The sequence below is a fragment of the Notamacropus eugenii genome, chromosome 3 (assembly GCF_028372415.1).
Source record: "Notamacropus eugenii isolate mMacEug1 chromosome 3, mMacEug1.pri_v2, whole genome shotgun sequence".
Classification (NCBI taxonomy): Eukaryota; Metazoa; Chordata; class Mammalia; order Diprotodontia; family Macropodidae; genus Notamacropus; species Notamacropus eugenii.
Genome location: NC_092874.1, coordinates 483,240,464 through 483,258,471, shown reverse-complemented (window position 1 = coordinate 483,258,471; position 18,008 = coordinate 483,240,464). Strand labels below are relative to the sequence as shown.

The window sequence follows — 18,008 nt, the reverse complement described above, 5'->3', positions numbered from 1 at the left end:
AGAGTTCAAGAATTTGGAGTCAGAGAAACACTGAGGAGCTTCTGGAAATTAGGAGAGACAGTTCCATTTTCTGTATTTGTTTTGAATCTGTAAGACCCTTGAGGGGAAAGAATTTGGTTCTTGTCTCAGTATCTCCAACTCCTGGCAAAGTGCCTAGAACATAGTCGACACTTAATAAATGTCCCAATAGAAGCATTTGAAGTGGACAATAGGATGGCCTTCTGCACCTATGCTTTTGTGACTAATCTGCCCCTCCCCAACAAGAGTCAGCTGAACTTTTTTGTAATTCCTGGCTTCTTTTTTCTTTTCTCTGGATGAGCTTTTTTATTTAGAGAGTGCATTTAAACAGCTTGAGGAGGGTATCAATATTTCATTGAAATTTGTTCTAAACTGTTGCTCCAAAATGCATGACTTGAAGAAGCTGTTAATCTTGTAATCATGTATGAGGGAAAGGACAGTCCCGTGAAAATATATGTTTTGCGATGCGGAGGATGGGATGCCACCTCAGGGAAAAGCTGAGGCAGAGGGGAGGGGGGGGGAAGGGGTGGGGATTCTGAGCTCTGTTTCTTCCAGGGAGAGTGCATTTTCTTTCTAAACATCTTAGGAAGTGTCAATAAATACATTTCTCTAGCAGAAAGCATGTGTTCCACTCAATCAGTGATTTCCTGGGCTGAATGGGACGATGGTGGATGAGTTGTGGAAGTGAGTGCAGGTGTCACTGCCATGAGCTCAGGACCCTACCAAGAGCAAAACCAATGATCATGGCTCATTGCGCTTTCTGTGGAGTTATTTAAAATCTCCAGTTGCATTCAGAACAAAACGCCATCAGAAGTTTTGCCTGATCTGAAGTAATTTAGAAACAAACCTGGAGGAGTTGGACCCTACATCTTATGGGCTGCTTTGCTTCCTTCCAAGTAACACCCAAAGGAGGTAGCCATGTGATGTGGCAAGATCTTAGATTTGGAGCTAGAGGGGATTGTAGGGGGCATCTAGTCTGGCGTCTTCATTTTTAGAGATGAGGAAACTAAAATTCATAGAAGAGAAGTGACAATGAGACATAGGCTAAGAGGGTCATTGATTTCAAGTTAGAAGAAATGTCCAATCATTTCATTTTGCATATGAGGAAACTGAGGCATGGAGAGATGACTGGATTTGCCCCAGTTCCATAGGTAGCATGTAGCAGACCCAGATCTGGGAACTTCACATCCAGCTCTCTTTCTAGCACATTATTAGACAATCATTTGGGAAGTTTGAAATTGGAAACTCACTTAGGATCTTTTTTGAGAAACTATAGGGAAAGATGACTAAGCCGCACTCTCACCCCAAGGATGCCAACAGATCTGGGAAGAAGTTACAACTAAATGTGGGTATTAGAGACCCCATTGTATGTTAGCAGACCTTGTGTGCTTGGCGGATACAGTTTCCAGTTTTAGTTTGGAGCAAGGCAATGCTACAAGCCTGTGAATTCCAAAATGAACCTTCCAAATTCACATTGTCTAAGTCTGTAAGAAAGACTTCTGTACCCAGGAAGGCTCTCTTCTCAGTTTTACCAGTGATCTCCATGCACCAGGGAGTGTTTCCTTATATCCCCAGATCTGTCCTAATAGCAGTGGGGTCTGTTTCTTAGAACTGACTAAGGGCTCCATCCCCTTGAGCGTGGGGGACATTTTCCGACAGGCCTTCTTACCTCCCTGGGTGTTTCCAATTTGCTCACAGTTCGGCTGCTGGAAGTCTATTGTCTCCAGCAAAGGCAGAGAGTGCCCTGTGTGGGGATCAAAGCCTGACTACAGCGCAGGTCTTCAGCCCCCAAATACCCAAAGTCATTTCGGAGAAATTAAGTGCTTCGACGTTTGCTTGCCCACTGATTGGGGTCCTTTGGATGCTGATAGCAATCAGGGTGAGCTTCCTCCCGCTGATGTAATGATGATGAATGCTGTGCCTCTGTGGCTGCAGACAGCTCTTCTCAGTGGATGCAAAGCGCTTGTTAATGAATTGGATAGGAGGGCTTCACCACATAAGTAATAGAGCTAGGAATTAAAAAGAAAAGACAAGGGAAAAGCAAACTGGGGATTGGGGGAAGCAGAGAGAAGTGGTTCAGGTTGGATGGAAACAGCAGAGGCTGCTCCTGAACAGATGAGCTTCGGCTGAGGGAGGTAGCCTGATGAGGAAGATGAGGAAGAGCTAAATGGCAAAGGTTTTCTGTGATTAACCCAGGCAAGTAAAAAGAGTGGGGATCAAAGCAATGGGCACAAGGCCCGGAGATTTTATCTTGTCTTAGACTTAGTCCCTCTGTGTGTGCCCATTTCTTCCCTCTAAGATGATCTCCATTTTGCCCTGTCTATGTTTTCTACATACATGGTGGCTGTTCGCAGGTTGCCTTCTGAGTGAGACTATCAGCTCATTGAGGGCAGGGCCATCTTTTTGAATGTTTTGTGTCTGCAGAGCTTAGCATAGTGCCTGGCACATAGGAAATACTCAAATGCTTCCTGACCAACTGGAGAGATGGGGCTGATTCCATAGGATTATAGAACTTGAGGTGGCAAGTAGCTTGGAGGCCATGCAATCCCATGCTGTTGCTTTACAGATGAGGAAATCCATTCCGGAAGGTCACACAGCAAGTTAATGGCAGAGTCAGGATTGTTCTCTGACTCCAAACACAGACCTTTCCCACTAGATCATACTTACATGATCTTTGTTGGCTACATGCCACAACTGACTTGGTTCCCTGCTCTCATCCCCTTCTCTTCTCTGACGCTGCCCCAAAATTGTACCGGCCCTCATCACCCTATTGCAATAACTTGGGGAAAAGAGTGGTCTGGCCTTGCCTGCCTTCGGTTTCTTCCCGTTCCAATCCATCCTCCATTCAGCCGCTTAACTGATTTTCCTAAATTGACATAGGTCTGACCATGTCAATCACACCCCTCCCCCAACTCAATAAACTCCAGTGGCTCCATATCGCCTCCAGTGTAAAAGACAAAGCCATCTGCTTCACATTCAAAATCCTCCATACACTGGCCTCTTCCTACCTTTCCAGTTGTTTTACACCTCGCTCTCCATCATGTACTTGTCAGTCTAAATTGTGGCTGCTTCTCACACAAGAGCCTCCATCTCTCAATTCCGGGACTTTTCTCTGGCTGTCCCTCTTGCCTGCAACGCTCTGCTCTGACTACTGACCTCTTTGGCTTCCTTTAAGCTTCCATTAAAATCTTTTCTTCCATAGAAAACATTCTCCAACCCTTCTCAATCCTAGTACTTCCCTTCAGTTAACGATTTCCTGTTTATCCTGTTCATAGCTTACTTTGCATAGTTTTGTTTGCATGTTGTCTCCATTATTAAATTGTGAACTCATTGAGGGCAGGGATTGTCTTTTGACTCTTTTTTGTATCACCTGTACTTAGTAAAGTTCCTGGTACATAACAGGCACTTAAAGTTTATTGATTGATTCATGCTTGACTAGTGTTATGCAGAAGCTTTGAAACATATTTTATTACATAGGGAGTAGATGCAAATCATGATTTATTGTGTAGAAAGAGGAGCCCTCCACCTGTGATCAGGAGGAGCAGAGATAAGTAGATCATAACTAAAATGGGACTCTGGGGTGAAGGATGACCTAGGTTTGGACCTTTTTATGGCAGAAATGATAACAACTTCAGATGTGATGGAATGGGAAGAAGTCAAGAATGTTTTGGGGAGGGGGAAAGGCTGCTTAGTTCTCTTTCCCTCAGAATGTTTCAATGTCAGTCTTGAACGCTGGAATGGTTTTTCTTGACTTAGCTGTCTCTCAGCAGCCTTTGTAGCAAGGTGATGACCATCAGCCCTGGGATGACTAGGTCACCAAAAAGCCAAGGCTACCCCTGTAAAACTTGCAGATGATATTTCAGAACTGGGCTTTGGGGTGGTAGGGATCAGGAGTGCAGTAGAAAAATGCAAAGTTGGGGGGGAAAGAAAATTAAACTTCTTAGAGGAAAAAGAAAATACTTTTTTCCACCTCTGGAAACCACCCATCTGTTTTCCTCTAAGAAAAACCTTTCAAAAGAAACAACTGAAATCACTTCTTTATTCAAGAAAATAGTAGAGTTTCTGACTTCAGATTTAAATAGCTCCTATTTTTGAAAATTTTATCAAAGCCAATGGGGAAGGTCTGTTATAGAGGAATCACTTGAAGTGATATGTCATCCATCTTGATTTTCTTCATTCAAGATTTCCGTATCAGGGTATTAAAACTGACATCTCTGAACACAATTTTGCCACTTTACCCATCTTTTATTTATTTACACACACACACACACACACACACACACACACGCACCATTAGGTTTTTTTTCCCCCTTCTTAGTAAGACCTAGCTTGATTTTAATGAAAATAGGAAGGAAAGAAGAAGTTAAATTTGACCCTTCATAAATTCTTCATTGAGACACTGTGCTGTAGATGAGCCTTTGAGGGACTGTATAGAGCTCCAAACTGAACTCTGCCTTGACCTGTGTATATGTTAGCCATTCCATTTCTGAGCAAAATCACCTCTAAGAGAATTAGCTGCTAAGGAATGGAATCTGAAAAAGAGATGATCAAAACTATGGATGGCAGTGCGTGTGGGGGTGGCGGGGATGAGAAGAGGTTGAAAAGTGGACTCCAGTGGCAAGTGTTCATTCGAAGCACAGTGTTTGGAAACTCACTCTCTCAGGAGTCTTATATAAGGCTGAAGTTAGACCTTTAAGATTGGAGTGATGGATCCTTATTTTGGAGATTGTTAGGTTTTTTTCTCTTTTTGTTTGTTTGTTTGTTTTTTGCTTTTGTTTCAGGGAGTGCTTTGTTTAGGGGAAAACATAGGTTGAAAAAGGAACCCTGCTGCTTGGGGCTATTTCTTGTTAGTTAGGTGCAACCATTGAAGAAAAGGGTTCATTGCTCAGAAAATTTAAACAGAAAACTTTTGGTAAACTTTATGCCCTGAAGAATGAACTATATTCAACCCACACATCATAATGTGTGCATTTTTATAAGGTTTTTATATTAACTAGTGAAAGAGAATTATCATAACCTTCCATTTTATCCAAAGGGCTGAGAATGGTTTGAGCTGGTTCATCAAAAACTATTCTAAATACAATTTTTAAAAGGACGTTATGCTGTATTCATCAAAGCAGCCTTAACATTGATTTTAAAAGTTCTACACATAGGTGTGGAATGATTTCTTATTCAATGTATGAACAATGTGATCCAGTGTAAAGAATCTTGAGGGGGGGGCGCGGTGGAGGCATCCTTCGACTTGGGTATATTTTGCCACTTGTGACTTTGGATCAGTCACTTCACCTCAATTTCCTTATATGTATAAGGTTGGACTTCCTGGCTTTTCAGAGATTTTCCTTTATGACTGTGAAGGTTGCTTTTATTTCTAGATCTGTGACCCTATAGAAGATTCACCTAATGATTAAAAAGTTGTAATGCATATTTTGCCAATGCTAAATAATTAAATTCAAACTTAGAAATATTTAATAAAAACCCCTGCTGTGTTTCATGCACTGTGCTTTGTGATGCAAAAATGAAACAATATCTTCCCTCGTGGTTGTTATAGTCTAGTGACTGGCACACAATAGGCACTCAATAAATCAACATTTCTATTGGGGAAAATAATATATTCAGAAACAATTAAACACAAAATATATACTGAGTAATTTCTAGGTTAAAGACTAGCAATGGAAGTGGGAAAACAGGATGGGTTCTTATAAAAGGTGGCACTTGAGCTGAGTTTTGGAAAAGCTAGGAATCCTGGGAGGAGTAAGGTGAGAAGCAAGTATATTCCAGGCATGAGGCAGAGCCTGGGCAAAGGTATGGAGATGGGAGATACAGTGCTATGTAAAAGGAATGCCCACCAGGCTGATGCTTGGTATGCCAATAGATTCAGAACTTCTAGCAATAACTCCACTGTCCTCTCTGGCCTGGAGTCCTGCCCACAGGATGGAGAACACTGGACCAGAGCCGGGAAACGCTTAACATGGGTTCTCTAGAGGGAATGCACTTCTCTTTCTAACCTTTATATCCCCACTACTAAAGCAACCAAAATGAAATAGGGTGAGAATGAAGGGATGGGGCCTTGAGGAAGGCAGCTTTGTTGCCCAGCAGGAACACATCGTAGCTTTCCTAAGCAAGTGATCCCATGAAATGCTAAGGGCAATCTTGAACTTTCCTTGCAGAGTAGGAAGTGTGCTGTTCTAACACCTTTTGTTTGTTTTAAAAGTGTAACTTAAACAAATGGAGGTGTCTGCATGTTTTAAGGAAGATTAGAAGGCAAGCGTGTGTGTGTGTGTGTGTGTGTGTGTGTGTGGTGAAATTAAGATGAATTGTGTACTTTAAATATTTGGGTGGTGGGGAGCCAGATTATTGATCAGCAGGCTGGAATCTTGCCTTGGCTTATGAGTTTTGCAGACTTTAAAAATGAGGAATTCTTATGGTTTCAGAGAAACGCCTACTGCAGAATGTCCATTGGGCTTGGAATGTGTGTTCATGTGCCTTATTATAAAAAGCAAACAAGTTAAGATAGCTGGAAGCTTCTAATAAGAGGCTGCTTCAGGTCTAAGGCTAATGACATTTGGAAAGTAAAACTGAGATGGAGGCCATTCCTTTTATTGCTCGACAAACATTGATGGAATGGTAGCAATATGCCAGACACTGTGCTGAGTGCTGGGGGTATGGGGAAAAAAAGGAAACAGTCTCTGCCCTCAAGGCGCTGACACTCTCTGGGGGAAAGTCAAGTGTGAATATATAGGTAGATGCAGAATAGGTACCGAATAAACACAAGGAGATATGAGGGCATGGGATGCTGCCTTGCTGCTGGGAATGAGAGCAGGATCTTAGAGTTAGGAAGGACCTTGGTGGCCATGAGTTTCAAACTACAGCTGCTCTGATACTTTATTGAGTGTTTGGGATAACAACTCTTCCAGATTTGATAGCAATGCCCTACCTCTTTATTTAAGTTGTGAGGGACTGGGGGAAAGGCAGGGAAGGACCACATATGACTTCTTGGCTATAGAATATGTCCCCTACCAATGAAGGCAGCTCACCTCTGTTCTGCAGCTTCAACTCTTACACAGTTCCCTGATCAGTATCGTCATCAACGCACTCATCATCAGCAAACTTTTATTAAGTGCTTCCTGCGTGCCAGGCATGCTACCAAGCACTGGGGAATCAAAGAAAGGAACAGCAAAGTTACTACCTTTAAGAAACTTTCTAATGAGGGAGACAACAGGCAAATCTATCTTATCTCTCTATATCTGTATATGTACATGCACACATGATATATGTATGTATATGTGTGTGTATGTATGTGTCCCCCACGCCCATGCAAAGGCACCCAAGTGGCAAAGTGGATAGATTATTGGACCTGTAGTCAGGAAGATGAGCTCAAATCCAGCTGCAGACACTTCCCTACCTGTGTGACCCTGCGCAATTCATTTCCTTATCTGTTAAATGGGGATAATAGTAACAGCTACCTCCTAGGATCCTTGTGCAGATAAAATATAATAAAGTGTTTTGCAAACCTAAAAAAATGCTATGTAAATGCCAGCAATTATCAACCTGCCCACCTTATATATCTATCTAATCTATCTTTCTTTGTAAGTGGACAAGAAAAGGCTTCTTGCAGAAGATGAGATTTGAGCTGAGTACGGAAGAATGCCAGGGAAGCGACGAAATGGAAACCATACATTCAGGACCAAATGTTCCTCACTCCAATATTAAATTTCCCTCCTGTTTCATGCTAACTTTGTGGTGGTTAATAATAAAAAAAAATATTGACCCACAACATGCTAAGCACAGAGTCGTGGGGCATTTTATTTGAGAGTCACTCGTTGAGAGACTGTCATCTCTTTTAAGACTCCTTCAGGAAAATGTGGTATTTAAGTCTGAATTCTGCAGGCAATTGTTTCAGCTTTTTTCACTTTGCCACTGTAGACAGAGCTTTCCTTACTTCCTTGAAGCCTAGCTGATTTAGGGTGAAGTGACTCCTGACTCAGTCCCTCCTCAGGGTCAGAGTGGGGCAGTCTTGGCAACCTGCTTGGCTGATCAAGCTCTCGTTAACTTTAGGTGTAATTCCTTGGAGAGAGCTGATGGAATGAGAAGCCAGCATGGAGGCCCAGTCCCACAGTGCCACAACCAGTGAGAAGAAGAAAGTGGAGACTCCCATCGCCAAGTGCCCCACACGGGCAGACGTCAGTGAGAAAGCCGCAGCCTCCAGCACCACATCCAATGGTGAGTGTCCATGGACTGCCAACATCTTTGAGATTGGCAAAGTTCCCAGTGAACTGCCCCTTTGCACCTGAACTCTGTTCCTTCTTTGGAGAAAGGAAGCAAAGCAGAGAGGGGGAAAAGGAGAGGGGGAGGGTCAATAATTCTTGTTTTGACACCAGCTGCAGACTTGTTCTTCCCAGCTTTCTAATTGGAGATATAAATGTGAGAGGTTATTTCTTATAGGAAGTTCCTGTTTGGGCATTTGAGAAATTGTCCTGATTAGTCTGGCAAGAGTTCAAAATATTTAGCTTTTTACCACTGAAATCTCTCACACTCATCAGAATAGTGAGTTTTTACAAAAGACACAAAAGTTGCCTTGTCACCCAGTTGTTGGCCAGATTTTTTTCCCCAGTAAAGTCAGCCACTGCAGAGGAAACCTAGCAGTGCCTGCTTATTTCCTCGCCCTAAAGCTAACAGGGCAACTACTGTCCGGAGGAGTTTATTTTGGAAGTCTTACGTATGCAGATTTTCATTGCGGGTTTGGGGGAATTTTGTGACTCTCTTCAATTGTCCTTGGGAAGTCGTGTCTTCCACAATTCCTAAGTACTAGCTTTTAATGTTTTAATTAAACTTTCAAAAGATGCCACTGCCTTAATGCTAGCATTGGTCCTTAGAAATAAATTCCCAAAGTCTTTTGAATAAACATTATGGCAGTCATGTGTGATTGACCCCCAAGGCTCCCTTAGCGTCTTTTGTCTGAAGTGGGAGTTTAATTTTTCTGGGATTTTAAGAGGAATGCTTTCAAACCCACTCCCACCCCTTACCTCACTGCAGGTTAGAATATGCTTTATGAGAAGAGAAAATGAATCAGGGAATCCTAGGTTCAGAGGAGTGGAGAGGGAAGGGGCCGACGGGTCCATCAAATCTGATATCTTCATTTTATGGACTTACCCAGGATTGCATGAGTGTCAGAGTTAAGATTTGAACCCAGGTCTTCTGCCTCCAGAGTAAGTGTTTTTCCCATGTGCCAATATCCTCCATTTTGCAAAATTGATTTTTTTTTTCCTGGCTTAGTAACAGAGACTGAGAGCAGGGTATATCTGTGGGAGTGGGTATTCCATTCCCTTCAGGTAACTTCCCATTGCCCTTTGTCTCTGTCACTCCTTCGCCCCTCCCTGCGCCTCCTCTTTTTTCTCCTTTCTTTCCCCGCTCTTTCTCTTTTCTCTCTCCATTTCCTTCTTTCTCTGTTTTTCTATCTCTGTCTCTCTCTCTCCTTGTCTGTCTGTCTCTCGTGGTCTCTCTCTGTCTCTGTCTCTCCCTCCTCTCTCTTTCTGTACTCTGTACTCTTTAGTACAGAGTACTTTTTAGCTAAAGTACTCTTTGGCTAAAACACTCTTTGGCACTACTCTGGAGGGCCAGAGGCATTATCCAAGAACCTTGGAGTTCCTGACCCTTATGAAATCCCAAGCCTGGATGAAAACAAAGTGGTCAAATTTTTGTGGGTCCACTGATGGCTCTTTCATTCGAGCATCGTAGGTAAGTTTAGAGTCTCTCTGAGAAAAAGGTATCTCCACAGCGCAATAAGCAAAACCTGGAGGAAGCTGAAGACCTAGTTAAGTCTCACTGTGTGATCTGAGTTATGCCACCAGAAGCTCTGTCTCTCATAAGACCAGATCATCTCCCTTCCATGCACTGGATTATGTTTCCCTAAAGGGACCATTTTTAATTTCTATGTGATTTTCTAGTTAAATGATTTCACAGAAGTGAATTTGGTTACTGTGACATGAGGGTAGGTGAGCATGGGTGGCTTGTCAAACATTGGATGATGACTCAGATTCTGAAATGATACTTTGAAAATTATTTGCTTTTATGTCACTTACAATGACTTTAATATATGTCTTTGTTTATATATGTATATGTGTACATATACATATATATATGAGAGAGAGAGAGAGACAGAGAGACAGAGAGACAGAGAGACACAGACACACAGAGAAAAAGACAGGAAGATAAACAAATACTAGCAAAGTGGTATGGCAAATAGGTTCCAGAAACCTGGAATCAGGAAGGTGAGGTCCAACTTCAACCTTGCTGAGCTCCAGGCTTCTCTCTAGGGGTCACTTTACAAGTCAGAGGGAAGTTGTAATCTCTAAATGTGCAGCTATAGTGCTATTTTCTGGATGTGTAGTCAAAGTAAAATTAGAAATGGAATTTATTTTAACTGAGAATCAACGTTTGTATCATTTTTTTCAAAAACAAAATAAAAACCTCAGGAATATGAATTTAATAAAAGAAAATAAAACTTCCTAATTCAAGCTGTGCTGAATTGGGATGGGCAGCCCCTCTCAGGAGATGGTGAGACTCCTTCCTCAGAGGAATTTAAGCAGAGACTGAATGATTTTTTGTTGGGGTGGCTACAGTGTGGATTCTTTTTTTAGGTACAGTCTGGATTAGTATCATGAATTCATAGATTTAGAGATGAAAGTGACTTCCAATGTCATTGAGATGATCTCTCTTCATTTTGAAGAAATCCAGTTGAAGAAATTTGGTGCCCAAAGGTGCTCAAGGTCATACAGGTACCAAGTGGCTAAGTAAGGATTTGCCCCAATATCCTCCAAAACCCCAATACAGTCCTTGTTGGACTGAAACAATGAGGAAACTTCTGTGGCAGAGAGTGGAGGATATGTGCTGTAAGGTCTTATTTTTAAAAATTACTTAACTTTTCCTTGCCCTAAAATAGGCACCGATCAGATAACTTAAGAGCTCTTGTCATCTTGGTCTAAGAATCTTTTAAGGTTCTAGATCCTGACTGACTCTTTTCAGCATTTGCTGAAAATTAAGAACCATGTTATCTGAAAGCAGGTGTTTCCAGAGTCCCAACAATGTGAGCTGGCCACAGTGAAGAGCAAGTGGTTCCCTGTCTATGGAGGTCACTGAGTAGGAGTCAGAGGTCACTTGTGGGTTCTCCTGTAGTGTACACTTCTGTCATATATGAGTTGGACTTTATCAGCAGTTCTCAGCCTTCTTGGTCTTAGGACTTACACTCTTGAAAATTATTGGGGATCCCAAAGTGTATTTGTTTACATGATCTATATTGATATTTGCTTGGTTAGAAATGAAAATGTCTTAGTATTATTGTGAAAATGGATTTGATCTTGTTGACAACTAAAAAGGGTCTTGGAGCAGCCAGAGGGTTTAGTGGATAGCACACTGGTCCCAGAGTCAGAAATACCTTGAGTTCAAAGCCAGCTTCAGATACTTACTAGCTGTGTGACTTTGGGCAAGTCACTTAACCTTTGGTGTTTGGAGACATCTAGGTGGTTCAGTGGATAGAGCTCTGGGTCTGGAGTCAGAAAGACCTGGGTTTAAATCTGACCTCAGACACTAGCTGTGTGACCTTTGAGAATCACTGGACTGGTTGGTGGCTGATGGCCGCTGATATCTCTTCCAGTTCTCATTTTTGCTCTACTCTTGCCTAGACTTAACTCTTGCCAGGGACAAAATTTGACTTGAAGATTTTGTTGGTTCTTCTTTTAAATGAGGCAAGATTGAACACTGAGCAGGCATTGGTTTGGTTATGAAACAAACTGAAGTTTGAGCCACTTTTCCTATCGGTTAGCACCTGCCAGGACGGGCAGCACCCACCTTCCCGACTTGTGCACAGACTTTCCTTTCTTCTGGGTCGGACTGAATTAGTGAACAGTTTTTCAGACAGTGTGTGACTGAGTGACAGCCATCCCAAAAGGGCTCCACGCAGTGAGGACCTTCTTCTGAGTGTGCTGTGGCTTCCTTATACAAGACAGAAATGAAATTCATTTTTTCAAGGAGAAAGAAAAATGCCGTCCAGTAAGTGAACGTGAAATGGAAGGTTTAGGCAGAGCTTGTAATCCGAGGGAAGGAAGCAAGAGGAAAATGGGTCTGATTCATTTTCTTTGTTGCTTTTCTTCCGGGAGAGAAGAGAGCTTCCATGTACCCTTGGACTCCTGGTGAATGCGGAGGGGCGTGGATCACGTAGGAAGGCAGGGCTCGCCTGTCTATTGTTGAAACTCGCCTTCTGAGACTGACGCTACTTGGGCAAAGGCAGAACCAGGGGCAGGGGGTGTGATGAGGGTGAGCGAAGAGGGGAGGGGAGAGGCAGATCTAGATTTGATGTCAAGAAAAGCTTTTTGCCAATTAGTTGTCTTTTTTTCCCAGAGTGGCATGGGCTGCCTTAGGAAGTAAGGGAGTGTGTGCTCCCCTACGCTGGAAGTCTTCAAGTAAAGGCTCGATGTCTACTGACTGTAGTCACGATTCTTGTTCAAGTACATGGACTAGATTCAATTCAGTTCAAGCATTTATCCAGACGGTGAACATTTATTAAACACCTACTGTGTGTCAAGTACTAAGCATTAGGGATACAAAAAAAGAAACAAAAGCAGTCCCTGTCCGCAGGGTGCTTATATTCTAATTTATGAACTCCCTCCTATGTAGGTGCTGAGCACCTTGCTGAAGACTGAGGATGTAAAGACATACACGAGACCCACCCTGTTTTCAAGGGACCTCATTCGGTTAGGAGAAACAGTACCTACACTAATAAGTACTTAACACATGGAAATCAGGTCAGAGCACTGACAAATGGGAGAATCAGCGCAATCTTCATGTAATAAGTGGTTAGTGCTTGATTCGAGTTGCAAAGGGAGGAGAGCCAGAGGTGAGGAGGATGGACATTCCACTCATAGAGAAGAGCCTTGCAAAGAAAAAGAAGTGGGAGATGTGATGTAATAAATGTTCAGCATCAGGTAATCAAGTTTGTCCCCAAGGTGCAGTAGGTGAGGGGAAGAAATGTGAAATCATTAAGGAAGGCTGAACTGGAGCCAGATTTTGAAGGATTTCCAATGCCAAACAGAGCAGGCATTTGTCCTTTAACAGAGAAGCTAGAGGGAGTCTTTGAGGACCAATCCAATGTTAAGATTCTGTGAGATTGTACTCCTCAATTAGCCCATCTCCTATGAGACTGGGGGCAGCTAGGTGGTGCAGTGGATAGAGCACCAGTGCAGGAGTCAGGAGGACCTGAGTTCAAATCTCTCCTCAGACACTTGACACTCACTAGCTGTGTAACCTTGGGCAAGTCACTTAACCCCAATTGCCTCATCCTGGGTCATCTCCAACCATTCTGATGAATATCTGGTCACTGGATTCAGATGGCTCTGGAGGAGAGGCTGGCGACCTGAACAACACTCCCTCACTCAAAATAAAGTCAAGTGCAAGTCATGTCATCGTTTCTCTGATGGCATGATCTTCTTTGGCAATGAAGGATGAACACACACCTCCTATGAGACATCTAGGAAGTAGGGTTGTTTCATTAATGCCTGCCAGTCTGAGGCGACTGGATGTATACCACAAGGTTCTTGTGGTTATATGGGCTTTGAATGCTAACTGGGGACTAATCCAAGATGGGGGCAGACTGTGGAAGAGGGACATTTTGAGACTTAGTTTCCTTGTTTGGTAAAACCTCAGAGCTCTTTAGCAATGACTCTGTTGAAAATACGAAAAAGAAGGAAAAAGTCTTACAGCCGCTAACAGATATCACCATAGAAACAGGTCACAACAACACCAGGGTTACCATTAGAAAGCCCTGATTTCCAGGGTTCCGTTTTACAAACACTTGAACACCCTCGAAAAATAAAACTTTGGTTTAAACTGACCATTATCATCTAAGTCTATAACAAATTGATCAGTGGCCTCCTGGGCTTTCCAGTTAGAATCTGTGCTCTACTGCACACCACTCCTGTGATCTAGAGTAGTTCTGCTCCCCTCTCTGAGCCTTGGACCCCAGTTTACCCAGTAGTAAAATGAGAGCTTTGGTCGAGATGACCTTTAAGGTCCACCTCAGCTCTTTAAGATGAGAGAGTCTAAATCTAATGTTTTACAGATGAAGAAAAAGACATGCAGAGGTGAGGTGACTTACCTAAGGTCACACACCTGTTAGTAGAATAGCCAAGAATCACATTGATTTAGTCTTTTCACTGCATTCCATGCTCATTCTATTGCAGCAGGATTTTTTTTTCTGACTTCTATCTGAAACCTTCCTACTGTATTCTCTCCCTATTAGGATGTGAGCTTCTTAAAAGCAGTTGCCATCTTGCTTTTCTATGTGTATCCCCAGTTCTTAGCACAGTGCTGTGCTCATAGGAAAGTGGTGAATAAATAGCTCTTCATTCATTTATTCATTATTTGATGTAGTTTTCATTCGGTTTTTTTAATGGTGAGTCCAATAACTGGCTCAAATCTCAGCTCTCCTACTTCCTCCTCGTGTGACTTTTTGAGGGAATCGGTTCAATTCCCTGGCAATCAGTTGGACTAGATGTCTGAGGCCCCTTCCAGTGCATTTAGGGTTCCATGACTCTGAACCCTCCCCATCCTCCCCATCAAGGAAGAAAACATTTCCTATCACATGTCCCTACTAATCCCTTTCCTTCGTTTTGTGGAGCATTTTCTCCTAGCATGCCATCCATAGAGACATTTTTTTCTTTGAATATGATATGAAAGTGTTAAGCATTGATTTAAACATATAAGCTTCTGGAATCCTGATTTTTAAATAATGGAAGAACTCTTGTGCAGTATGTAGAGCGCTCTCTGTGGGGTCAGAGAGAAGTCGGTTCAGGTCCCTCCAGAGGTACTTCCTTGCTATGTGAGGTTGAGCAGAGCAAAGAATCACTGAATTTTAATTTCCTCATCTGTAAAAAGTGGGGCTTGATCTCAATGGCTTCCAAAGTCTCTGCCAGCTCTAAATCTCGGACTAAGACTATAACAACTTCAAAGACTCATGTGGAAAACATGCTTGCTCTGCTTTGTGATGGAATCTTGAAGAACTTCTTTCATGAATAATAAAAAAAAAACAATTAAGACTCACATTAATCAAAAAGCTTTTCCTGAATTGGACATTGGCACCATTGTATGCATTAGCCAGGTGCCACTTTTTTGTGAGACTTGTCTTGAGCCCTCCCCCCTCAGTTATTATTGCCTTATTCCTCTTGAAATGATTTTGTCTATGCTTTACTTACCTGTGTATATGTTATATGCATTTCTCCTTGAAAATGGGGAGGGGGGGCTCTCTGCAATCTCAGGGCTGAGTACAACGTCTCACATAGAATGAACTTGTAAGAGGTACATGTTGAGTTAAGTTGAACTTCTGTGTCTATATCTATCTGATTTACACTTGGACTGCGGGTTCTAGGCCTATTTACTTGTCTTTAGATTATTGGGAATTATTTGGGAAATTTGCTAGATAAAGCTCCAGGTAGCTAACTTCTTTGTCATTGCAAGTTTGACTTTGCCTGGAGTGCCTTTGCAGGCAAAGAGCTCAATGAATATTTGTAGTCATTGATCGTTTATTAGTTTCTGAATATTTTCAGATTAGTTACATGTTTCAGCTCTGCCACCATGGATATTCTTGAAAACTGATTTCAAGAGGCCACACTTGTATTTGACTCGGACCCCTTCACTGGCTGCCTGGAGGGGCATTTTCTCCCATATTTTGGATGGCCTTGATATCAGAGGGGCCTCTGTGGTCAAGGGACTGGGGTTTACTTTCCATTTGGTGTTTTTTGTGTCTTTTTTGACCTGTGAGCTTTTTCCAGTGTAATCTGATATTTCTTATTAACCCGTTTCTCTGCTGTTAAAAAAAAGTCAGCTAATTATAAACGTATGTTGACTGTAGACTCGAAACCCTTCAGTGGGATCAGCTTGTTATTGAGACCATACCTTAAAGTGATAGAAAACAGAAATTAGAATCCTAATGGTGATGCAATGTGAAACCAAGGTTGATGGATTAATAAAAGGAGAGGAAGTTCAGTTGTCTGCGCTTTGATTCTTTCCAAAGAAGGGCGAGGTTCACCTCGGCTCTTTAAAAATGACTCCTTGAGGTTTACAAGAGAAAAGTATTTAGTGGTCTGCAGCTTCATAGGAGACACATTTCCTGTTCTAACTTTTGCTTGGTGCCTGGCCTTGCCCTAGCTTTCAAGCTATCTATAAAATAGGTGTTAATCACTATATTCATTCTTCACCTCACTGTGAGTATGAAAATGTCTTCGAGGTTCTGCTGAGAGGTCAGGGTTCAAAGGTCATTAGCCATCAGGAAACACCACAGACTATTAGCTATACCTCTATTGAATTCTTGCCCCTAGAAAGAATTTGGGATGGGAGCATGCTGACTCTCATTGAACTTCCCAAGTTTTTGGTTTTTTTTTAAAGCTTATCTATTTCTTTCCCTCTTGGCCACAATCCCATTTCCTGGTTCAAAGGAGATAGGCAGAAAAAGGTTTCTGAGATGAAATAGGTCTTTCAAAAAACAGTTTTGATGAGTTAAGTATAAATGAATCAGAAACATATGGATTGCATTTACTTTAAAATACACATGGGTTTAGAAATTAGGGGGGGAAAGGGCTTGGCGAAAGACATTTTGAATTTTGCTGAACTCAAAGTGTTTTGAAAAATAGTTCAAGATGTTTGACGAATGGTAAATGTGGCCAGGTTTGCCCATCTCTTGGAAGGATGGCTCATAGTCACTAGGATAATGGAGGAGGTGAGGGCAGGGATGCTCCTACATCTTCCTTCTAAATGAACGCTGATTTGCCTTAAGAAATGAGAGGAATATTTGAAGCACTCGCTGGCCAAGCATCAGGCATCCTTGTTGAAAAGTGGTTCTTTAAAATTCAAAGTGCAAAGTCTTGTTCATCATGTCTTCGATTTATAAAGTCTGTGTTATGGAGCTCTAGTTCATGGGCAGTAAAGGGCTAAGCACTGGTCCTACCTACCCTATGGTTGGTAGCGTGAGATTATGAGGCAGTTGACAGGATCCTGGGCATCATCTGGGCCATAGAACTATGCATGAAATGTTATTTTCTATCATGAGCATATCTAATATTTATATCAGACCTTATGCTTTTCATCTTGTTGACATCTCTGTGTGAAAGCAACTGATTCTGGAATTGGCCAAGCACAATGTTTATTGAGCTTCTGGCCTAGAAGGCAAAGGGGACATTTTGACTGCAATCAAGTGCTGCTTAATTCATTGTCTTCAGCAATTCCCATCTTAATACCTTTGTAGATAATTCCAGCTGTAATCAATAAATTGGGCTGTTTTGTGGGAGACTATTCTAAAAAGACTGAACATGCTTTAAAGTCAGTGTTGGGGAAGGGCAGTGATGAGGTTCTTGGGAAGAATCCATCTACCTGTAGAAATTCTGAAGTACAATAATCTTACCTCAAGTACCTGGTCATGAGGTGAATTTCTTTGCATGGTCCCAGAACACCGTAGGCATTCAGCGATGCCTCATTGACGATCGTGGGCATGTCCACTTTGATCCCATCATGGAAGTGAAAGACTTTGGATTTTAGAGAAGGACATGACTCAGTGCATTCTGTAGTTTTTGACCAACGTATCTTTGTTCATTTAGACAGCTAAGTGGTGCCATGAGGACAGAGCGCTAAGCGCTGGGTCAGAAGCTCTGTGGTCACATTTGCCCTCGGACACTTACTAACTCTGTGATTTTAAGCAGCTCATTTAATCTTTGTCTGCCTCAGTATTTCCTGGTAAAATGGAGATAATAGTAGAAACTACTTTTCATGGATCAAATGAGATGATATTTATAAAACCCTTAATCCAGTGCCAGGTAGATACTGAACACTTAATAAGTCTTTCTTTCCTCCTTCAGTTCCTTCCTTCCTTCCCCTGCCTTCTTCTTCCCCTTCCCCTTCCTTTTCTTCCTCTTTCCCTTCCTCTGACTATGAAAACATAGATTACGGGATCC

At 42.1% G+C, this 18,008-nt stretch overlaps 1 protein-coding gene across 1 annotated transcript in view; it reads left to right on the top strand.

Moving 5' to 3' along the window:
- GLI3 (GLI family zinc finger 3) overlaps positions 1 to 18,008 on the top strand; it is a 286,311-nt gene that overhangs the window by 9,252 nt on the left and 259,051 nt on the right. The window contains exon 2 of the mRNA XM_072599114.1: positions 8,074 to 8,238. Within this exon, the coding sequence (XP_072455215.1) occupies positions 8,115 to 8,238 (124 nt within the window). The 5' untranslated portion in view covers positions 8,074 to 8,114. The remainder of the gene's footprint in view (positions 1 to 8,073; positions 8,239 to 18,008) is intronic.